This window comes from Oncorhynchus kisutch, linkage group LG1 (assembly GCF_002021735.2).
Source record: "Oncorhynchus kisutch isolate 150728-3 linkage group LG1, Okis_V2, whole genome shotgun sequence".
In the NCBI taxonomy this organism is placed as follows: Eukaryota; Metazoa; Chordata; class Actinopteri; order Salmoniformes; family Salmonidae; genus Oncorhynchus; species Oncorhynchus kisutch.
This window is the reverse complement of record NC_034174.2, coordinates 73,541,216-73,566,083: the sequence shown is the minus strand read 5'-3', so window position 1 is coordinate 73,566,083 and position 24,868 is coordinate 73,541,216. Positions and strand designations below refer to the sequence as shown.

The 24,868-nt window shown below is 43.7% G+C and overlaps 1 protein-coding gene across 50 annotated transcripts in view; it reads right to left on the bottom strand.

The window, feature by feature from the left end:
• The window catches only part of LOC109887211 (nuclear factor 1 X-type-like), a 159,506-nt gene that overhangs the window by 20,009 nt on the left and 114,629 nt on the right, over positions 1 to 24,868 (bottom strand). For 9 of the 50 annotated variants that reach the window (XM_031832752.1, XM_031832750.1, XM_031832695.1 and 6 more), the window contains 6 exons: positions 16,795 to 16,857; positions 16,630 to 16,704; positions 10,756 to 10,882; positions 10,306 to 10,341; positions 9,265 to 9,392; positions 8,318 to 8,392 (listed from right to left, as the gene is read on the bottom strand). In XM_031832752.1, the coding sequence (XP_031688612.1) occupies positions 8,318 to 8,392; positions 9,265 to 9,392; positions 10,306 to 10,341; positions 10,756 to 10,882; positions 16,630 to 16,704; positions 16,795 to 16,857 (504 nt within the window). Of the gene's footprint in view, positions 1 to 8,317; positions 8,393 to 8,693; positions 8,751 to 9,264; positions 9,393 to 10,305; positions 10,342 to 10,755; positions 10,883 to 16,629; positions 16,705 to 16,794; positions 16,858 to 24,868 lie in introns of all 50 variants that reach the window. The other 41 variants (XM_031832663.1, XM_031832749.1, XM_031832741.1 and 38 more) reach the window with 7 other exon arrangements.

Below are 24,868 nucleotides of genomic sequence, written 5' to 3'. Positions count from 1 at the left end.
CGATTAGCACACACACTCACTGATCACCACAAACACTCACACACTCATCATTTACCACAAACACTCTCACACTCACCGATTACCACAAAGACTCACACTCACCGATTACCCCAAACACTCACCGATCACCGCAAACATTCAAACACTCACCGATCACCACAAACACTCATTGATTAGCAGACACTCACTGATTACCACACACTCAAACACTCACCGATTAGCAGACACTCACTGATTACCACACACACACAAACACTCATCGATTAGCAGACACTCACTGATTACCACGCACTCAAACACTCACCGATTAGCAGATACTCACTGATTACCACACACACACAAACACTCACCGATTAGCAGACACTCACTGATTACCACGCACTCAAACACTCACCGATTAGCAGACACACTCACATTCACTTTAACATTCAGACCCAGGACCTTTTCATACTATTTTTTGTCATTTTCATATTAATCCTAGAATCCTAACAGACAGTATTTGTTCCCAAACTTTGTGGTCTATTTCTGAGGGCCTGACATGAAAATCCTTAAAATCCCATTCAACCACAATTCCTCCGGTTCCAGCTGGGTATGTGTGAAAGTCTATGGAGAGAGAGTGCAGTGTGGGGGCGTGTAAACAAAACGGTGTGAAAGAGTTAAGTCTGCAGCAGGTGGGAGGGAGGGAGTGACTAATATGTGTGAACCATTTATGTCTTTAACAGACATATTTCATTTTTAGTTAACCAGGCCTAGGATCTAGTGGGTATAGTGTGTGTGTGTGTGAGTTTCATTTATAACCAAGGCTAGGAGGCTAGGGGGCTAGGATGCAAGGGGGCTAGGAGGCTAGGGAGCTAGGGGGCTAGGAGGCTAGGGGGCTAGGAGGCTATGGGGATAGGAGGCTAGGGGGCTAGGGGGCTAGGAGGCTATGTGGCTAGGGGGATAGGAGGCTAGGGGGCTAGGAGGCAAGGGGGCTAGGAGGCTAGGGGGATAGGAGGCTAGGGGCTAGGAGGCTATGTGGCTAGGGCGCTAGGAGGCAAGAGGGCTAGAGGGCTAGGACGGGTGTATTGTAGCTGTCAGACTAATTGGAGCCATGGAAGAGAGGTGGAGAACCATGCCTGATCCCAATGGTTACTGTGATGTCTGACACCAACGGTTACTGTGACGTCTGACACCAATGGTTACTGTGACGTCTGACACCAACGGTTACTGTGACGTCTGACACCAATGGTTACTGTGATATCTGACACCAACGGTTACTGTGACGTCTGACACCAACGGTTACTGTGACGTCTGACACCAACAGTTACTGTGATGTCTGACACCAATGGTTACTGTGACGTCTGACACCAACGGTTACTGTGAAGTCTGACACCAACGGTTACTGTGACGTCTGACACCAGCGGTTACTGTGACATCTGACACCAGCGGTTACTGTGACATCTGACACCAGCGGTTACTGTGACGTTTGACACCAACGGTTACTGTGACGTCTGACACCAACGGTTACTGTGACGTCTGACACCAGCGGTTACTGTGATGTCTGACACCAGCGGTTACTGTGATGTCTGACACCAGCGGTTACTGTGATGTCTGACACCAACGGTTACTGTGACGGGGTATGGTAGTAGTTGCCAGGCGCGCCGGTTTGAGTGTGTCAAGAACTGAAACGTTGCTGGGTTTTTTACTCTCAACAGTTTCATGTGTGTATCAATGGTCCACCACCCACAGGACATCCAGCCAACTTGACTCAACTGAGGGAAGCATTGGAGTCAACACGGACCAGCATCCCTGTGGACAGGTTCCGACACATTGTAGAGTCCATGCCTCAGTGAATTGAGGCTGAGGGTAAAGGTGGTGGTGGGGGTGCAACTCAATATTAGGAAGGTGTTCTTAATGTTTTGTACACTCAGTGTATACCCCACTATATACGAGCACAGAGGGACAAACTGACAGAGGATTTCATCCAGTGGCTTCCCCTACAATAACAGAGACGAGACCCATGTTATGTATCTACTCTGGCTGTGTGTGTGTGTGTGTCTCACTACACTGTCCTCTCTCCTCCTGGCAGACCACAGCAGTGGACTGGCAACCAATCAAGTGCTCCTGTTGACCCCTCTGCCTTTCTACACTAACAGGCCTGCCACCAGATGTGCCTTCAAAACACAGTCTCTTGCTCGCACAAACACACAAGCACGTATGTACCCACACGCTCATACACACGCGCACACACACACACACACGCATTGGCTTAAAGCAGTAAAAGGGAAACCAGAAGGAATTCCCTTATCCAGACTAAACAGAGGCTGCGTCCCAAATGACACCCTGTTCCCTAAATAGTGTTTTGTCAAAAGTAGCGCACTGCTATTTGGGACGCACACTATAGTGTAGAAGACCATCAAAGGCTCTAACTAACTCATATTAGAAGCAGCAGAGGCCCCTTAAACATTTCAGAATCATTTGGAACTCATTTGAAATCATGGTTATTTCTAACCCCCAGCGCCCCGAGACACACACACACACTTCACTCTCCCTCCAGCCCCTGTGGAGCAGATGTCGCCAGCAGCCTTGCTACTCCCAAGGCCACACACACAGACACACACACACAGACACACACACACACACACACACACACACACACACACACACACACACACACACACACACACACACACACACACACACACACACACACACACACACACACACACACACATACACACACAGAAGCACCATCTGGGACTAGAGCTTGTGTGTGTGTGTGTGTGTGTGTGTGTGTGTGTGTGTGTGTGTGTGTGTGTGTGTGTGTGTGTGTGTGTGTGTAGCAAGGCTGCTGGCAACATTTACTGTACATACTCTGTCTGTCTGTCTGTCTTTGCATGTGTGTGCTCAATTGGCTATGGAGGGAGTAGAATAGGGGGTTTACTATGGTGGTGTGTGCTGACGTTTGTTTGTGTGTGCTTGCTTGTTTTCCTACCCTCCACCCGGATAGGAACTCCCAGCTGTGGTTTGCCTGTAGCAGGTGTAACCCTCCAGAAAGCAACACACACCGTAGAGTGTTGCTTTGGTGTTGATATTTCACTTCCTTATGTTATCAAGTACATTTTGCCAAGACAAATGTTATTCTTTATGTTTTGAATCGCTCAGTGGGGTCTTTCTCTATCATATCGTTAACATCATATCCTAAAAGTCAGATGTCGTACCCTAATACATCCCATAATAAGCAGCGAACTCTGCTGACAGAGCAGTGCAGCGTTATCGCCGAAAACGTTTCACATTTTGTGGTGGTCGTCCACGGGTCGCAAATAGCAAGCTGAATTAAATGTTAAAGGTTGTGAAAATTTCACAAAGATATACTTGTTTTTGTGAGAAATCTCCGAAAAAGAAGAGGAACTTTGCATTAATATGAAAATTTTATACTAAAATATGAAAACATGTCATGTCTCAAAATGGATATCCATTGATACCCATCTTACCTCTATATTGTTTTATGTCCTCGGGATTTGAGAAGAAAGATGAGGCGTTCATTGGTGAGACTGTCCGGTATTCTTCCTTTTCGCACAGCATCCAGCCTAGCTGACGAGATGTTGCTTTCCTGATTTATGAGCACTTTTTCCCCCTGGCCTCAATTGATTTAGTCACTCTAATTTTGACCCTCCTACAAGGAGGGATTATGAGAGACACGAGGTTTGGACCATTGGTTATCTTAGCAGAGTATCTACACAATGAACATATTATTTTACCCAGTGTTCGAAAGTTGCGTTTTTGATTGGACACCTTACCATCTCCTTACCATCTCCCATTCTAAATCTCATTTCATCTGCCAGACAGTAGAACTGATCACCTTCTATCTCTCCATCTCTCTTTCTCCTTCCCTCAGTCCCTCAGAAAAGGACACACGGCCATCTCACATCTCTAAAGTCGACAGCTCTCTCTCAACACATTACATACTAAATACACAAATGCCTCACATTTGTAATTAATTTGGGTTTGTCCATTAGTTTTGGTTAAATGAATTGGCGAGAGGGTCACCCAGGGCTGCATCCAGCCTATTCCCTATGTAGTTCACTACTTTTGTCCAGAACCCATTTTTATTGTTTTTAACCTTTATTTAACTAGGCAAGTCAGTTAAGAACAAATTCTTATTTACAATGACTACTCCGGCCAAACCTGGACGACGCTGGGCCAATTGTGCGCCACCCTATGGGACTCCCAATCAGGGCCGGAATCCGGAACAGCCTGGAATCGAACTAGGGCCTGTAGTGACGCCTCCAGCACTGAGATGCAGTGCCTTAGACCGCTGCGCCACTCAGATATGTTACACATACACTACTGTACATGACCAAAAGTATGTGGACACCTGCTCTTCTAACATCTCATTCCAAAATGATGTGCATTAATGTGGAGTTGGTACCTCCTTTGCTATTATAACACACTCCACTCTTCTGGGAAGGCTTTCCACTAGATGTTGGAACATTGCTGAGGGAACTTGCTTCCATTCAACCACAAGAGCATTAGTGAGTTGGGCACTGATGTTAGGCGATTAGACGTGGTTCATAGTCGGCGTTCCAATTTATCCCAAAAGTGTTTGATGGGGTTGAGGTCAGGGCTCTGTGCAGGCCAGTTAAGTTCTTCCACGCTGATCTCGACAAACCATTTCTGTATGGACCTTGCTTTGGGCACTGTCATGCTGAAACAGGAAAGGGCCTTCCCTAAACTGTTGGCACAAAGTTGGAAGCACAGAACTGTCTAGAATGTCATTGTATGTTGTAGCGTTAAAAAACAGTCCCAGACCATTATTCCTCCTCCACCAAACTTTACAGTTGGCACTATGCACTCGGGCAGGTAGCTTTCTGCTGGCTTCCCCCAAACCCAGATTCGTCCATCGGACTGCCAGATAGTGAAGCGTGATTCATCACTCCAGAGAACGCGTTTCCAATTCTCCTGAGTCCACTCCAGCCGATGCTTGGCAATGCGCATGGTGATCTTAGGCTTGTGTGCGGCTACTCGGCCATGGAAACCCATTTCATGAAGCTCCCAAAGAAACAGTTATCGTGCTGACGTTGCGTCCAGAGGCAGTTTAGAACTCGGTAGTGAGTGTTGCAACTGAGGACAGACATTGTCTGCGCTTTGTTGTCATTCAACAATAGACAACACGTTTTAATGCACATTTTTCACATGAGAAATACTGCACCAAACAGCTTAGTTAGATGTAAAATTGCGCAACTAAGATCTCCTCTGTAAAAACAAAAAAATGTATGACAGATTTATGTATGACAGAGTTATTTTAGATTAATTCTGACTATTTTGAGGAAGTGTATACTGGCTACGGCGCCTCAAGATGGACAATCAGTACTATTGTCACTTTTATTTGTCAAGCGAAGGTCTTTTAAGGTTGTATGCAAGCACACTCGTTTGGTTCCCCAAGCCAAGTTCAGCTAGGTGCCAGCAGTACTGAAGCATGCGGAAGCCTTAAGGCAGACAGCATGTGTATGTGTGTGTGTGTTAATTAAATTCACAGCTCAGCTAACTGGAGCAGGTCTGAGCAAACCATAGGGCCTAGCACAGAACCTCTCTCCCTCTCTCTCCCTAGGGTTTCTACTGCTGCACATGTTTTCAATTAGAGAAAGGGGATGGAGGGAGAAAGGGAGAGAGAGATAGGGAGAGAGAGAAAGACAGAGAGAAAGACAGAGAGAGAGACAGAGAGAGAAAGAGAGGGAGAGAGAGACAGAAAGAGGGAGAGAGAGAGAGAGAGAGAGAGAGAGAGAGAGAGAGAGAGAGAGAGAGAGAGAGAGAGAGAGAGAGAAAGACAGAGAGAAAGACAGAGAGAGAGACAGAGAGAGAAAGAGAGGGAGAGAGAGAAAGAAAGAGGGAGAGAGAGAGAAAGAGAGGGAGAGAGAGACAGAAAGAGGGAGAGAGAGAGAGAGAGAGAGAGAGAGAGAGAGAGAGAGAGAGAGAGAGAGAGAGAGAGAGAGAGAGAGAGAGAGAGAAAGACAAAGAGAAAGACAGAGAGAGAGACAGAGAGAGAAAGAGAGGGAGAGAGAGAAAGAAAGAGGGAGAGAGAGAGAAAGAGAGAGAGAGAGAAAGAAAGAGCAGCTGTGGTAACAAATAACAGTAAAGAAGGTGTGAGTTGGTGTATGTACAGATATACACTGAGTGTACACATATTGAAAGAGGAATGACTGAGTTATACACAGTGTAGGTAGATATGAGTTATTCACAGTGTAGGTAGATATGAGTTATACACAGTCTAGGTAGATATGAGTTATACACAGTCTAGGTAGATATGAGTTATAAACAGTGTAGGTAGATATGAGTTATACACAGTGTAGGTAGATATGAGTTATAAACAGTGTAGGTAGATATGAGTTATACACAGTGTAGGTAGATATGAGTTATACACAGTGTAGGTAGATATGAGTTATAAACAGTGTAGGTAGATATGAGTTATACACAGTGTAGGTAGATATGAGTTATACACAGTGTAGGTAGATATGAGGTATACACAGTCTAGGTAGATATGAGTTATACACAGTGTAGGTAGATTTGAGTTATAAACAGTGTAGGTAGATATGAGTTATACGCTGTGTAGGTAGATATGAGGTACACACGGTGTGGGTAGATATGAGGTATACACAGTGTGGGTAGATATGAATTATAAACAGTGTGGGTAGATATGAATTATAAACAGTGTGGGTAGATATGAGTTTTACACAGTGTGGGTAGATATGAATTATAAACAGTGTGGGAAGATATGAGTTTTACACAGTGTGGGTAGATATGAATTATACACAGTGTAGGTAGATATGAGTTATAAACAGTGTGGGTAGATATGAATTATACACAGTGTGGGTAGATATGAGTTATACACAGTGTGGGTAGATATGAGTTATACACAGTGTGGGTAGATATGAGTGCAATGTGTTCTGTGCTGCTGAAAAGTGGAGCAGGTTTGAATTGGTGTCGCCTATGAACAAGTATACAATTATACATATAACACATATTGAAAGAGGAATGATGTGGTTAAACAGGTAGATTATATAAAACATATATGAGTTATATACAGTAGGGAGATATGAGTTATTTACAGTAGAGGGGTATGAGTTATTTACAGTAGGGAGATATGAGTTATATACAGTAGAGGGGTATGAGTTATTTACAGTAGGGAGATATGAGTTATATACAGTAGGGAGATATGAGTTATATACAGTAGAGGGGTATGAGTTATTTACAGTAGGGAGATATGAGTTATTTACAGTAGAGGGGTATGAGTTATATACAGTAGGGGGATATGAGTTATATACAGTAGGGAGATATGAGTTATTTACAGTAGAGGGGTATGAGTTATTTACAGTAGGGAGATATGAGTTATATACAGTTGAGGGGTATGAGTTATTTACAGTAGGGAGATATGAGTTATATACAGTAGGGGGATATGAGTTATAAACAGTAGGGAGATATGAGTTATTTACAGTAGAGGGGTATGAGTTATTTACAGTAGGGAGATATGAGTTATATACAGTAGGGGGATATGAGTTATATACAGTAGGGGGATATGAGTTATATACAGTAGGGGGATATGAGTTATATACAGTAGGGGGATATGAATTATATACAGTAGGGGGATATGAGTTATATACAGTAGGGGGATATGAGTTATTTACAGTAGGGAGATATGAGTTATTTACAGTAGGGAGATATGAGTTATTTACAGTAGGGGGATATGAGTTATTTACAGTAGGGGGATATGAGTTATATACTGTAGGGCGATGTGAGTTATATACAGTAGGGGAATATGAGTTATAAACAGTAGGGAGTTATGAGTTATTTACAGTAGGGTGATATGAGTTATTTACAGTAGGGAGATATGAGTTATTTACAGTAGGGAGATATGAGTTATATACAGTAGGGGGATATGAGTTATATACAGTAGGGGGATATGAGTTATAAACAGTAGGGAGTTATGAGTTATTTACAGTAGGGTGATATGAGTTATTTACAGTAGGGAGATATGAGTTATTTACAGTAGGGAGATATGAGTTATTTACAGTAGGGAGATATGAGTTATTTACAGTAGGGAGATATGAGTTATTTACAGTAGGGAGATATGAGTTATTTACAGTAGGGGGATATGAGTTATATACAGTAGGGAGATATGAGTTATATACAGTAGAGAGATATGAGTTATATACAGTAGGGAGATATGAGTTATTTACAGTAGGGAGATATGAGTTATATACAGTAGGGAGATATGCGTTATATACAGTAGGGAGATATGAGTTATATACAGTAGGGAGATATGAGTGTAATGTGTTCTAACCATGGTAAGGAAACTGCACTCCATCGTGTTCATGTTTTATCTTCCTCTCCTGCACACTGGCCAAATGGTGCTGCACTGTAGGTGGAGAAGGAGAGGGTTAACAATGAGAGATATAGAGAGAGATGAAGGGTAGAGAGCGAGAGGGAGAGAGGGGGTGAGGAAGAGAGAGTGCGAGAGAGAGTGGGGGAGAAAGAGAGAGAGAGAGAGAAAGAGAGAGCGAGAGAGAGAGGCAGAGAGAGAGCGAAAGAGCGCGAGAGAGAGAGGCAGAGAGAGGGGGCAGCTTAAGATTTTTAAGACAGTAGTTGATGTAGTGATCGATCATGGATAACATTGTGGTAAAGTTAGTTCATGGTTACTGTACTGCATTGTTGCTTACTTATCAGGTGACGGTCAACATGGTGTGAGCTTGGGGATGGGGAATGAAGGTCTCCACCTGGTTACAGGTGGGAAGAAGAGGTTATGGAGTCAGTTCTGGTCTCAAATCAGTCTTAGGGAGACAGAGTGTGTGAAAGGTCCCCACTAGTATTGATGAATAGGTGGAATGTCACTTCTGGTCTCGAATCAATTTAAATGGAGGCAGGAGCAAAGAGGTGTTCTGGGAAGTTATGAAGTCAGTTTCAAATCAGTTTAGAAGAGACAGGCTCTTATCCAAGATCCACACTAGCGCACCAATTAGAATGAAGCGCTGGGCAAGCTTTCTAAGTGGTATGCTAGTGAGGATGATCTTTCCAGTGTGGATTTTGGAACAGTGAGTGACAAGTGAGAAGGAAAGAGGTGTTTTGGGGAGGTATGTTTAGAGTATGTTTAGAGTTTAGAGTTTAGAGGTGTTTTGAAGAACAGTGTGTTGTGGTGAGTTTGGGGAGAAGAGTTCGGTAAGAATGGTCCATGGGTCGGGGTACAGGTATAAGGGTAAAGGTAGAGTTTGGGGGCTAGGGGGAGTGTCCTACCTGCATCCATGTCGTTGGGCCAGCCGCTGGACTGGGAGGAGCCTGCGGCTGGGGAGCGTCCAGGGTAGAAGACGTCGTCCGTGGGGCTCTCCAGCTCACTGTCGTCTAACGACTTCCTCTTGTTAGAGCTGCGGAGAGGAAGAGGGGAGAGAGGAGTCAAGAATGGCTCCCTATTCCCTATGTAGTACACTAGGGCCCTGGCCTAAAGTAGTGCACTATTGGACCGGAGTCTAGTCGAATGGTCAACACTTGCTTCCCCCTGCTGCAGGAATCCAGTTCGATCCCTGAATGAGCCCTACACATTTCTGCTTCCACTTCTGTCTCCCACTACTGTCTCCCTGCTCCTGTCTCCCACTACTGTCTCCCACTTCTGTCTCCCACTACTGTCTCCCTGCTCCTGTCTCCCACTACTGTCTCCCTGCTCCTGTCTCCCACTTCTGTCTCCCTGCTCCTGTCTCCCTGCTCCTGTCTCCCACTTCTGTCTCCCACTACTGTCTCCCTGCTCCTGTCTCCCACTACTGTCTCCCTGCTCCTGTCTCCCGCTACTGTCTCCCACTACTGTCTCCCTGCTCCTGTCTCCCACTTCTGTCTCCCACTACTGTCTCCCTGCTCCTGTCTCCCACTACTGTCTCCCGCTACTATCTCCCTGCACCTGTCTCCCACTTCTGTCTCCCTGCTCCTGTCTCCCAATACTGTCTCCCTGCTACTGTCTCCCACATCTGCCTCACACTTCTGTCTCCCTGCTCTTGTCTCCCACTACTGTCTCCCTGCTCTTGTCTCCCTGCTCCTGTCTCCCTGCAGCCTTTATTTAACCAGGGAAGTCACATTGAGAGTTCAGGCAGAGGAAGAGGACAGCAGGATGAGAACAGTAGAAATGGACAGGAAGGAGAGGGTTGAAAACAGACACAGAGGTAAACCTAAAAGGCTGATGTGGGTGAGAGTACGTTTAAGGATATGAGATGTGAGCACAGGACCTCTTCTGAGTTTGTTTTAAGTATAGTTGGCAGGACAGTGTGTGTGTGTGTGTGTCAGAATAACTACCTCCGTGGAAGGTTTGCGTACAGCTCGACCTCAGACCTACAGTGCCAGAGAAGACAGAAAGAGAGAGAGAGAGGTGGAGAGAAGGATAGGGGGGGAAAGGAGAGAGCATCACACATTTATAAGACCAGAAAGACAGAGAGACACAACGAGAGAGAAGAAAGAGATGGAACTCTCAGAGATGGAATGGACCAGAACACTCATAACGGTTATCAACTGAGGCAGTCTACAATGTCCCACATACATACTATCGAGTACAGCCTGTAGATATCAGACCTGGGTTCAAACTGTATTGGTTTTCCTTCATCAAATACTATTTGAACCCAGGTCTGGTGGAGGTGCAGCTCTTTTCAATTAGGAACCTTTGAGTGGGTGGAATCTGTGTGACCGCTAAGCTGTTTGTTTCACCTAGGAACCATAGAGTGGAGGGAACTTAATTTAAGTGAGACCTACATGTACCTGGTGGAAGGGGGGGATGCGAGGGAGCGTCGCCCCAGAGCCACCTGGTTGATGTTGTAGTAGCCAGGACTCTCCAGGTCAGCCAGGGAGAAGTTAGGACCAGATGCTGTGGCTACAGGAGCTGGGAGAACACAGGAACAGGAGGAGGAGGAGGAGGAGACATATGGAAGACAGTAAAATCAGCATTTGGAGGGTGGAATTTGAAGAACAAATGGCCAGCCAAGAGAACATTGGAAGAGTATGGAGAGAAAAACCGAGGGATAAGAGAGACAGAGCGAGAAGAAAGAGAAGGTGAGTGAGTGAGATAGATAGAGCTATTGATATAGATAGATCTATAGATAGAGGTATAGATAGAGAGATAGATAGAGCTATAGATAGACAGATTGATAGAGAGAGAGATAGAAAAATAGAGATAGATAAATAGAGCTATACATAGAGATAGATAGCTATAGATGGAGAAAGATAGAGCTATATATATTAATAGATAGACAGAGCTATACATAGAGATAGATATATATAGATAGAGCTATATATAGAGCTATATATAGAGCTAGATATATAGATAGAGAGAGAGAATGAATGAAAAAGCTATACATAGAGATAGAGCATTAGATAGAGATACATAGAGAAATATAGATAGAGAGCGCTATAGATATAGAGATATAGAGCTATAGCTAGAGAGAGATAGAGCTATAGAGAGAGAGATATAGAACTATAGATAGAGAGATATAGAGCTATAGATGGAGAGAGATAGAGAGAGCTATAGATAGAGCTATAGAGAGATATAGAGATATAGATAGAGAAAGATAGAGCTATAGAGAGATATAGAGCTATAGATAGATAGACAGAGCTATAGAGATAGACATAGTTACAAATAGAGAGATATAAATAGAGATAGATCGATAGAGCTAAGATAGAGAAAGATAGAGAAAGATAGAACTATAGATTGAGATAGATACATAGATAGAGCTATAGATAGAGAGACATATATAGAGCTAGATAGATAGATAGAGATATATAGATAGAGAGAGAGAATGAAAGAAAAAGCTATACATAGAGATAGATAGAGCATTAGATAGAGATAGAGATATAGATAGAGAGCGCTATAGATAGAGAGATATAGAGCTATAGCTAGAGAGAGCTATAGAGAGAGAGATATATAACTATAGATAGAGATATAGAGCTATAGATGGAGAGAGATAGAGAGAGCTATAGATAGAGATATAGAGATAGATAGAGCTATAGATAGAGAAAGATAGAGATATAGAGCTATAGCTAGATCGACAGAGCTATAGAGATAGACAGAGTTACAAATAGAGAGATATAAATAGAGATAGAGCTAAGATAGAGAAAGATAGAGCTATAGATTGAGATAGATACATAGATAGAGCTATAGATAGAGAGAGATATATAGAGCTATAGATAGAGAGAGAGAATGATATATAGAGCTATACATAGAGATAGATAGAGCATTAGATAGATAGATAGAGATAGATAGAGCTATAGTTAGAGAGAGATAGACAGAGCTATAGTTAGAGAGAGATAGATAGAGCTATAGTTAGAGAGAGATAGATAGAGCATTAGATCGAGATAGATAGAGCTAGATAGAGCTAGATAGAGCTATAGAGAGAGATAGATAGAGCTATATATAGAGATAGATAGATAGATAGAGCTATAGTAAGAGATAGATAGAGCTATTGTATTGTCTTTATTGTTTTGAAACTTCTGTATGTGTAATGTTTACTGATCATTTTGATTGTTTATTTAACTTTTGTATATTATCGACCTCACATGCTTTGGCAATGTTAACACGTTTCCCATGCCAATAAAGCTGTCCGGACCTCTGGCAGTCTCTATGGGGGTGCCACAGGGTTCAATTCTTGGACCGACTCTCTTCTCTGTATACATCAATGAGGTCGCTCTTGCTGCTGGTGAGTCCCTGATCCACCTCTACGCAGACGACACCATTCTGTATACTTCCGGCCCTTCTTTGGACACTATGTTAACAACCCTCCAGGCAAGCTTCAATGCCATACAACTCTCCTTCCGTGGCCTCCAATTGCTCTTAAATACAAGTAAAACTAAATGCATGCTCTTCAACCGATCGCTACCTGCACCTACCCGCCTGTCCAACATCACTACTCTGGACGGCTCTGACTTAGAATACGTGGACAACTACAAATACTTAGGTGTCTGGTTAGACCGTAAACTCTCCTTCCAGACCCATATCAAACATCTCCAATCCAAAGTTAAATCTAGAATTGGCTTCCTATTTCGCAACAAAGCATCCTTCACTCATGCTGCCAAACATACCCTTGTAAAACTGACCATCCTACCAATCCTCGACTTTGGCGATGTCATTTACAAAATAGCCTCCAATACCCTACTCAACAAATTGGATGCAGTCTATCACAGTGCAATCCGTTTTATCACCAAAGCCCCATATACTACCCACCATTGCGACCTGTACGCTCTCGTTGGCTGGCCCTCGCTTCATACTCGTCGCCAAACCCACTGGCTCCATGTCATCTACAAGACCCTGCTAGGTAAAGTCCCCCCTTATCTCAGCTCGCTGGTCACCATAGCATCTCCCACCTGTAGCACACGCTCCAGCAGGTATATCTCTCTAGTCACCCCCAAAACCAATTCTTTCTTTGGCCGCCTCTCCTTCCAGTTCTCTGCTGCCAATGACTGGAACGAACTACAAAAATCTCTGAAACTGGAAACACTTATCTCCCTCACTAGCTTTAAGCACCAACTGTCAGAGCAGCTCACAGATTACTGCACCTGTACATAGCCCACCTATAATTTAGCCCAAACAACTACCTCTTTCCCAACTGTATTTAATTTTTATTTATTTATTTATTTTGCTCCTTTGCACCCCATTATTTTTTATTTCTACTTTGCACATTCTTCCATTGCAAAACTACCATTCCAGTATTTTACTTGCTATATTGTATTTACTTTGCCATCATGGCCCTTTTTGCCTTTACCTCCCTTCTCACCTCATTTGCTCACATTGTATATAGACTTGTTTATACTGCATTATTGACTGTATGTTTGTTTTTACTCCATGTGTAACTCTGTGTCGTTTTATCTGTCGAACTGCTTTGCTTTATCTTGGCCAGGTCGCAATTGTAAATGAGAACTTGTTCTCAACTTGCCTACCTGGTTAAATAAAGGTAAAATAAAAAAATAAAAAAAAAAAGCCCCTTGAATTGAATAGTAGGAGATAGATAGAGATATAGATAGAGCTATAGATAGAGATAGATAGAGCTATAGTAAGAGATAGATAGATAGAACTATAGATAGAGATATATAGAGCTATAGTAATAGATAGATAGAGCTATAGATAGAGCTATAGATAAGAGGCGGCAGGGTAGAGTGTTGGACTAGTAATCGAAAGGGTGCAAGTTCAAATCCCCGACCTGACAAGGTACAAATCTGTCGTTCTGCCCCTGAACAGGCAGTTAACCCACTGTTCCTAGGCCGTCATTGAAAATAAGAATTTGTTCTTAACTGACTTGCCTAGTTAAATAAAGGTAAAATAAAAAATATTAAAAAAATAGATTGAGCTATAGATAGAGAGAGTTATAGATAGAGAGAGTTATAGATAGAGATAGAGCTATAGATAGAGAGAGCTATAGATAGAGAGAGCTATAGATAGAGAGAGTTATAGATAGAGAGAGCTATAGATAGAGAGAGCTATAGATAGAGAGAGTTATAGATAGAGAGAGTTATAGAAAGAGATAGAGCTATAGATAGAGAGAGCTATAGATAGAGAGAGCTATAGATAGAGAGAGTTATAGAAAGAGATAGAGCTATAGATAGAGCGAGCTATAGATAGAGAGAGTTATAGATAGAGAGAGTTATAGAAAGAGATAGAGCTATAGATAGAGAGAGCTATAGATAGAGAGAGTTATAGATAGAGAGAGTTATAGAAAGAGATAGAGCTATAGATAGAGAGAGTTATAGAAAGAGATAGAGCTATAGATAGAGAGAGCTATAGATAGAGTTATAGAAAGAGATAGAGCTATAGATAGAGTTATAGAAAGAGATAGAGCTATAGATAGAGAGAGCTATAGATAGAGAGAGTTATAGAAAGAGATAGAGCTATAGATAGAGAGAGTTACAGAAAGAGAGAGAGCTATAGATAGAGAGAGTTATAGAAAGAGATAGAGCTATAGATAGAGAGAGTTATAGAAAGAGATAGAGCTATAGATAGAGAGAGTTATAGAAAGAGATAGAGCTATAGATAGAGAGAGCTATAGATAGAGAGAGCTATAGATAGAGAGAGTTATAGATAGAGAGAGTTATAGAAAGAGATAGAGCTATAGATAGAGAGAGTTATAGATAGAGAGAGCTATAGATAGAGAGAGTTATAGATAGAGAGAGCTATAGATAGAGAGAGCTATAGATAGAGAGAGTTATAGATAGAGAGAGTTATAGAAAGAGATAGAGCTATAGATAGAGAGAGTTATAGATAGAGAGAGCTATAGATAGAGAGAGTTATAGATAGAGAGAGCTATAGATAGAGAGAGCTATAGATAGAGAGAGTTATAGATAGAGAGAGTTATAGAAAGAGATAGAGCTATAGATAGAGAGAGTTATAGATAGAGAGAGCTATAGATAGAGATAGATGTTTTGAAACTTCTGTATGTGTAATGTTTACTGTTATTTTTTTTTGTTTATTTCACTTTTGTATATTATCGACCTCACTTGCTTTGGCAATGTTAACACGTTTCCCATGCCAATAAAGCCCCTTGAATTGAATAGTAAGAGATAGATAGAGCTATAGATAGAGATAGATAGAGCTATAGATAGAGCTAAAGATAGAAATAGATAGATAGAGCTGTAGATAGAGATATATAGAGCTATAGATAGAGAGAGAGCTATAGATAGAGCTATAGATAAGAGATAGATTGAGCTATAGATAGAGAGAGGTAGAGCTATATATAGAGAGAGCTATAGATAGAGCTATAGATATAGATATAGATAGATAGAGCTATAGATAGAGATAGATAGAGCTATAGATAGAGCTGTAGTAAGAGATAGATAGATAGAGCTGTAGATAGAGATATATAGAGCTATAGATAGAGAGAGAGCTATAGATAGAGCTATAGATAAGAGATAGATTGAGCTATAGATAGAGAGGTAGAGCTATATATAGAGAGAGCTATAGATAGAGCTATAGATATAGATAGAGATAGATAGAGCTATATATAGAGAGAGCTATAGATATAGATATAGAGATCTATAGATAGAGCTATAGATAGAGAGAGAGAGCTATAGATAGAGATAGATTGAGCTATATATATAGAGAGAGAGAGCTATAGATATAGCTGTAGATAGAGCTATAGATAGAGATAGATAGAGCTATAGATAGAGAGAGAGAGAGCTATAGATAGATAGAGCTATAGATAGAGAGCTATAGATAGAGATAGATAGAGCTATAGATAGAGAGAGAGAGAGCTATAGATAGAGCGATAGATAGAGCTATAGATAGAGAGATAGAGCTATAGATAGAAAGAGAGAGCTATAGATAGAGCTATAGATGGAGATAGATTGAGCTATAGATAGAGATAGATTGAGCTATAGATAGAGATAGATGGAGCTATAGATAGAGAGAGAGCTATAGATAGAGCTATAGATAGAGATAGATAGAGCTATAGATAGAGAGAGCTATAGATAGAGCTATAGATAGAGAGATAGCTATAGATAGAGCTATAGATAGAGATAGATTGAGCTATAGATAGAGAGAGAGAGCTATAGATAGAGCTATAGATAGAGAGAGAGCTATAGATAGAGCTATAGATAGAGATAGATTGAGCTATAGATAGAAAGGATAAGAGAGGGGTAGATACTCACTCTGTGACACCCTGACGAGCTCAGCCACGTTCCACACTCCTGAGGTGACGAAGCAGTCCTGGAAACTCAGGTGCCCTGCAGAGGAGAGAGAGGAAGTGTTAGGATGAGTGTGTGTGTGTGTGTGTGTGTGTGTGTGTGTGTGTATGTGTGTGAGTGTTCTCTTACCATTGGGCGGTGGCTTGATGTCTGTGTCTCCTTGTTGGCTGGAGCTGTCTGATTGTCCAGATTCTAGAAGAGAAGAGAAGAGAAGAGAAGAGAGGGATTTAGCTTGGCTGTGGTGGATACAAAGTATCCTGCTGTATGTGAGGAAAGAGGAAGGGAGAAGGTGTTGGAGCCCCTCTGAACTTCAGTCATAGACTATACTGACAGATGGGATATTTGAGAAGAGTAGGGAGATTGCTTCACTAAGGGTCAAGGAGGGTGTCTGTATACAGTGTTTATTTGTATATATAAATGTCACAGAATGTTCCCAATGTTCCTAACCCCCCCCACCAACTCCTGTCTCAAGGTGTTCAGATTTACTGTTTGTGTGTGTGTGTGTGTGTGTGTTTAAGGTGTTCTGTTTATGCAGCCTAAAACCCTGCCAGCAAGGAGGTATTAAGTGAGATTAAGAAGAGGGATATGATTGCGCTGGTAGATGGTGCGCGCACATACACACACACACACACAGGGCTGACCAGGGAGGGGATTTAAGGCTAAGTGTGGTAAAGGTGACGGAAACTCAGTGGCCTTTAGATATTGACAAAGGCAGCAGTGGCACACACACACACACACACAACACACACATAACACACACACACACACACACAAGCACACAGCTGTCACACTCTTATTACTGCTCTTGGCATTGGTAGGCCGCAGAAGCCAGGGACTAGAGTAGAGATTACAGCCACAAGGGAGAGGGTGTTACAGGGGAAGTCTTCCAGTAAAGACTCCCTAACCTCCAGCATGTCATTACAGGATAACTGATCCATTAGAACAAAGTGGAGAACCAAGGCTGACACAGAGAAAGTACTATTGGTGATTGCTGTGTGTTTCTTTGTTTATGCACTGTGTGCTATCTGGCATGTGTGTGTGGTTTGTGGTCTATGTCCATGCACAGAATGTAGTCTATGTATAATTAAGCAATAAGGCCCAAGGGGGTGTTCTTCTGCACACTGCAGAGTGCCTGGATACAGCCCTTAGCCATGGTATATTGGCCATATACCAACAAAAAAACAAGGTTCCTTATTGCTATTAGAAACTGGCTACCAACATAATTAGAACAGTAAAAATAAATGTTTTGTCAAACCCATGGTACAGTATATGGTCTGATATATCACGGCTGTCAGCCAATCAGCATTCAGGGCACGAACCAAGCATGAGTGTATGTTTCTGAATGACGGAGTGCGTGTGTATGCGTGTACAGTAGCAGTGGCGTGGGCATGACATCTGCAGGGCCACAGCCAGGCCTAACTAACGGAGGTGTTTATCTGTCGCATGTAGGTGATAACAGAGCAGGGGAGGACTGATGCCAACACGCATAGACACATACACAAAGATGCACAAACACACACCAAGCACGCATACACACCACCCGCACGCACACAATCACACATACACAGCACAGCCTCGCCACACTAAGCCATAAGATTAGCTAGTAGAAACAAAAAACAGACCTGTCTCACTGCTTGCTAATGCTGAGAGAGGAGAGGGAGAGAGAGGTGCAGAGAAAGTGAGGAACAGAGGGAGAGAGAGAGAGAGAGAGAGCAAGAGAGGGCGAAAGAAAGAGCGAAGTAGAGAGACAGAGCGATAGGGGGAGAGAAAGAGAACAGGAAGGAAAGAAAAGGAGAGGAGAAGAGGTTTGGGACAGAGAGAGAGAGAAGGTGAGAGAAGGAGAGAAACAGAAAGAGAGGAATAGAAAGCTCCTTTTTCCTCCCTTCTGCAGACTCTCTCCCTCTCTTATCTTTTCTCGCTCGCTGCTCCTGGCAGCCATCTTATGGCTTGGCAGCCATTTTAGCATTGGCGGTAGCGAAGCATTCCAGCTAGCTGACGCCCCTCACACACACGCACGCACACACACACACACACACGCACACACACGAACACACACACTCAAAGTAAACATATACGTTGGCCAACGAAAACTGTTAAGAAAACAGCATCCACTGAACTGAACTTTCTTCCTGTTGTGTTTCGCCTCTTGAATCTATAATAAGAAGCACTGACTCTCCAACACGGTACGTACAGAGCATTGTGTGTGTGTGTGTGTGTGTGTCGGTGTCAGTGTGTGTGTGTGTGTGTGTGTGTGTGTGTGTGTGTGTGTGTGTGTGTGTGTGTGTGTGTGTGTGTGTGTGTGTGTGTGCGTGTGTCAGAGCTACAATCCAATTGAAAGCAGTTGGTGTTAAAGAGGTTTAACTGAATAAACACAGTAAACAGAACCCTCAACCCAATCAGGGTTTCTGGAATGATACAAATTGATTCAACAGATTCTCCTCAGTCAATCCCCAAGTACTTTGATGTGAGTGATTTGTAGGCTAGTGGTTAGCACCACTTGGACCTGCTCCGTGGCCCAGATACAGGTGTGATTGAAGAAGCATGCGTGACAGAGAGAGCTTCTGTTCCTATCAGAGATGATAAGAGATATCAGGACAGTCAACACTACAGGCCCACAGACAACCCCCATTTAACAGCACACCCAGTGCTCTAGAACAACACTCTCGAACCCCATTCTGGTGAAGTGGTCACACTGACCGTCACAGCACAGCTGATTGTACGTCTCTGGTAGCTTTAGCCCTGGCTAGCCTAGCCCTGCTATAACTGCTGGTGAACTCTGATTCAGTACCACTATGTACCTCTATGTCACTACAGAGAAGGAACTGCCTGCTGGTTATCACCCCGATGCCAGCTGCAGGCACTGAGGCAGCCAGCCCCCCCCCGGCCTCCCCCACAGTGTGTGTGTGTCTCTGTCTCTCCCCCATCCTCCCCCCAGCATCCTAGACACACATCCAGACCTCTTATCTGTACTCCACAGCCCCCCAAGCCCTCCCCAGAAACGCAAATCATGCCCCTGCAGCTCGCCTAACATTCTTTACTCCTACCCCCTGAAACCCCACAGCCTAGCGCACAACACCTCCAAGGTCCAAAATGATTGGCACCCTTGATAAAGACGAGCAAAAAAATATGTATAAAATAAATAATTATGAGCTATATTGTATGCAATTTTTTACTAATACATTTGCTCAGAGAAAGACATTTTGTTTAACAAGTAATACAAAAAAAAACACAAAAAGATAGGTGTCAAAGTTATTGTCACTCCAGCTGTCAATACTCCGCCACCCTCCCCTTGTGAGAATAATGTCACAGTCTTTTTCTAAAATGTTTTATGAGATTGGATAACACATTGGGATCTTAGACCATTCCTCCATTCAGACGGAATCTTTCCAGATCCTTGATATCCTTTGTCTGCGCATATGAACTGCCCTCTTTAATTCAATGGGATGCTATTGCAAAATTTTGATTTTGTGGTCAATTAACCATTTCTTTGTGGATTTTGATGTGCACTTGGGGTTATTGTCTTGCTGGGAGATCCACTTGCGGCCAAGTTTCAGCCTCCAGGCAGAGGCAACCAGTTTTGGGCTAAAATGTCTTGGTACTTGGCAAAGTTCATGATGCCATAGACCTTAACAAGGACACCAGGACCAGTGGACGCGAAATAGCCCCATAACAAAGATCCACCACCATATTTTACAGTAGCTATGAGGGTCTTTTCTGCATATGCATCATTATTTTGATGCTAAACCCACCACTGGTGTGCATGGCCAAAGAGTACTATTTTCATGTCATCTGACCATGACATCAGTTTCATCCCAAGCGCCTCTACCTTTTAGTAAACTCCATGCGTTCGTATTTGTTGTTTGCTCTCGAAAAAAGGAATTTGTTGGGGCAACCCTTCCAAAGAGCCTATTGACATAAACAAAAAGACAATATAGGAGGAAGGTGAAATCCTATTACACCGGCTCTGATGCTCGTCGTCTGTGGCAGGGCTTGCAGACGATAATGGATTACAAAGGGAAACCCAGCCGTGAGTTGCCCAGCGATGCAGAACTCCCAAACTAGCTAAATGCCTTTTATGCTCGCTTTGAGGAATATAACACTGTGCCTTGTGTGAAAGCCCCTGTTTTTCCAGATGACTGTGTGATTTCGCTTTCTGTGGCCAATGTGAGCGAAACGTTTAAACAGGTTAACAATCACAGGGCCAGATGGAATACCAGGGCGCGTTCTCAAAGCACAGGGCAGCTGGCAAGTGTCTTCACTTTTATCTCTCCTTGTCCAAGTCTGTTCTCCAATGTAACCTGCCTACATGACTATCGCCCTGTAGCACATCTGTAATTATGAAGTGCTTTGAAAGGCTGGTCATGACACACATCAACACCATCATCCCAGACACCCTAGACCCACTCCAGTTCGCATACTGCCCCAACAGATCCACAGATGCAGTTGAACTTCACACTGCCCTCTCCCACATGGACAAGGGGGGAAATAACTATGGGAGAATGCTGTCCACAGACTCCGGCTCAGCGTTCAACACCATTGTCCCCTCTAAGCTCATCACCAAGCTAGGGACCCTGGGACTGAACCCATCCCTCTGCAACTGGATCCTGGACTTCCTGATGGGCCAGCCCCAGGTGGTGAGAGTATGCCATGCTGACCCTCAACAAAGGGGCCCCTCAGGGATGTGTGCTTAGTCCTGTCCTGTACTCCCTGTTCACCCAAGACTGTGTGGTGACGATGGAGGTAGGCCTGATCACAGACAGCGATGAAACAGCCTACAGAGAGGAGGTCAGAGACTTAGCAGTGTGGTGCCAGGACAATAACCTCTCCCTTAACTTCAGTAAGACCAAGGAGCTGATTGTGGACCATAGGAGTAAGGGGGGAGAGCACCATCCACATTGACAGGGCTGTTGTGGAGCGGGCCGAGAGCTGCAAGTTCCTTGGCATCCACATCACTAAGGACTTAAAATGGTCCACATACACCCGCACAGTTGTGAAGAGGGCACGGCAGAGTCTCTTCCCACTCAGGAGGCTCAAAAGATTTTGCATGGGACCTTGGTTCCTCAAAAAGTTCTACAGCTGCCAAAGACTCCAGCCACTCAAGCCATAGACTGTTCACGCTGGACCAACAGGTCCCAGACAGCTTCTTCCCCCAAGTCATAAGACTGTTCACGCTGGACCAACAGGTTCCCAGACAGCTTCTTCCCCCAAGCCATAAGACTGTTCACGCTGGACCAACACGTTCCCAGACAGCTTCTTCCCCCAAGTCATAAGACTGTTCACGCTGGACCAACAGGTTCCGAGACAGCTTCTTCCCCCAAGTCATAAGACTGTTCACGCTGGACCAACAGGTTCCCAGACAGCTTCTTCCCCCAAGTCATAAGACTGTTCACGCTGGACCAACAGGTCCCAGACAGCTTCTTCCCCCAAGTCATAAGACTGTTCACGCTGGACCAACAGGTTCCGAGACAGCTTCTTACCCCAAGTCATAAGACTGTTCACGCTAGACCAACAGGTTCCGAGACAGCTTCTTCCCCCAAGTCATAAGACTGTTCACGCTGGACCAACAGGTTCCCAGACAGCTTCTTACCCCAAGTCATAAGACTGTTCACGCTGGATCAACAGGTTCCCAGACAGCTTCTTACCCCAAGTCATAAGACTGTGCGTGTGACAAATACAATATCATTTTTATTTTGACATGGAGGTGGCATCTAATTGTAGATTTGGTGACCAGAAGTTGGGGCCAATTTCGGAAGTTCTCCAACTGTGGCCTTTGGACTTTTCTTTTCCTCCAGAACCATCTTCCTCACTGCGCTTGGGATAAGATACACATGCATCCTCTACCATTGTTCCAGTGGTTTTGAACTTCTTCATTGTTGCCCTAATAGTGGTAAGTGGTATTTTTCTGGGTTTTCTGCCTGTTTTATTAAGGTCAACAACCATTTGTCTCTTTTTGTTTGTGAGTTCTTTGCCTTTTCCCATGGTGGTGGATGACAAAGGGCTTTTACATGAGTGTTACCTCATATTTATACCCCAGTGAAACAGGAAGCCATGGAAAGCCATTACAGTTCCTTAAACTGAGATTAATTGGAAGAGGCAGAGTGTTAATGCAGATTCAATTTTGTTTGTTTTATTTATTTAAAAACAGTATTTTCTGCTCATCTTTATCAAAGGTGCCAATCATTTTGGACCTGACTACATACACAGCCGCCCACAGCTATAGGAATAAATTCCTCCAGTTTCTCCAAATCCCCAATAGTCCATTTACACAATCACAATCCTGTACGGCTCCTCCCCAAATTCCCCCAATGGAGTTTCATGAAGCCTGATGTAAAGCAGGCGTCCCTAGACCCAAACAATCACAGTCCCATATTCCCACCAGTCCCCACAAACCCTGACAGGCCCATGGCTTTACACACCGACAGTCTTGTATATCTCCTCCCTCCCAATTCCCCCATCGAAGCCCCATGACACACACATCAGCAGCCATCCCCACAGCCCGCCCCTTATCCCAATATTATTCCCACCACAGCCCCTGTGAAATCCCACAGCCCCACCACAACCATTATACAGTAAGCCTTGGCCTTAACATACCCCCCACTATGTCTGCTCTTTTCTCTCTCTCCTTCCTAACCATCTCTATCTTTTCTGTCTCTCCTTCCTAACACTCTCTTTTCACTCACTCTCTCTCTCCTCCCTTAACCCTGACTTCCCCAACCTTCCTCACCTCCCTCTGTGGTTCCTCTCTCCCCCTCCTCTCCTCCCTCTGTGGTTCCTCTCTCCCCCTGCTCTCCTCCCTCTGTGGTTCCTCTCTCCCCCTCCTCTCCTCCCTCTGTGGTTCCTCTCTCCCCCTCCTCTCCTCTCTCTGTGGTTCCTCTCTCCCTCTCCGCTCCCCCCTCTGTGATTCCTCTCTCCCTCTCCTCTCCTCCCTCTGTGGTTCCTCTCTCCCCCTCCTCTCCTCCCTCTGTGGTTCCTCTCTCCCTCTCCTCTCTCTGTGGTTCCTCTCTCCCTCTGTGGTTCCTCTCCCCCTCTCCTCTCCTTCCTCTGTGGTTCCTCTCTCCCCCTCCTCTCCTCCCTCTGTGGTTCCTCTCTCTCCACTCCTCTGCTCCTTCTCTCATCAGTCTCTCCATTCTGCCCTCCCTCTGCACTCTCGTCTCCTCCCTAACCTCTGTCCCCTCCTCTCTTCCCTATCCTCTGTCCCCTCCTCTCTTCCCTATCCTCTGTCCCCTCCTCTCTTCCCTAACCTCTGTCCCCTCCTCTCTTCCCTAACCTTCACTTTCATACAACTCTCCTCCTTCTCTCCCCCCTCCCTCTCCTCCTCTGTGGTTCAAATATAAATTTAAAGGCATTATTGGCATGGGAAACATATGTTTACATTGCCAAGGGAAATGGAATAGACAATAAATAAAAGGGAAATAAACAAGGGAAACATTAGTAAACATTACACACAAAAGTTTGAAAAGACTCTTTAAATGTTATATTATTGGCAGTGTTGTGTACGGTATGTACAGTGTTATGTACGGTATGTACAGTGTTGTGTACAGTATGTACAGTGTTGTGTACGGTATGTACAGTGTTATGTACAGTGTTGTGTACAGTATGTACAGTGTTGTGTACGGTATGTACAGTGTTGTGTACGGTATGTACAGTGTTGTGTACAGTATGTACAGTGTTGTGTACGGTATGCACAGTGTTGTGTACAGTATGTACAGTGTTGTGTACGTTATGTACAGTGTTGTGTACAGTATGTACAGTGTTGTGTACAGTATGTACAGTGTTGTGTACGGTATGTACAGTGTTGTGTACGGTATGTACAGTGTTGTGTACAGTATGTACAGTGTTGTGTACAGTATGTACCGTGTTGTGTACAGTATGTACAGTGTTGTGTGCAGTATGTACAGTGTTGTGTGCAGTATGTACAGTGTTGTGTACAGTATGTACCGTGTTGTGTACAGTATGTACAGTGTTGTGTACAGTATGTACCGTGTTGTGTACAGTATGTACAGTGTTGTGTACAGTATGTACAGTGTTGTGTACAGTATGTACCGTGTTGTGTACAGTATGTACAGTGTTGTGCACAGTATGTACCGTGTTGTGTACAGTATGTACAGTGTTGTGTACAGTATGTACCGTGTTGTGTACAGTATGTACAGTGTTGTGTACAGTATGTACCGTGTTGTGTACAGTATGTACAGTGTTGTGTTGT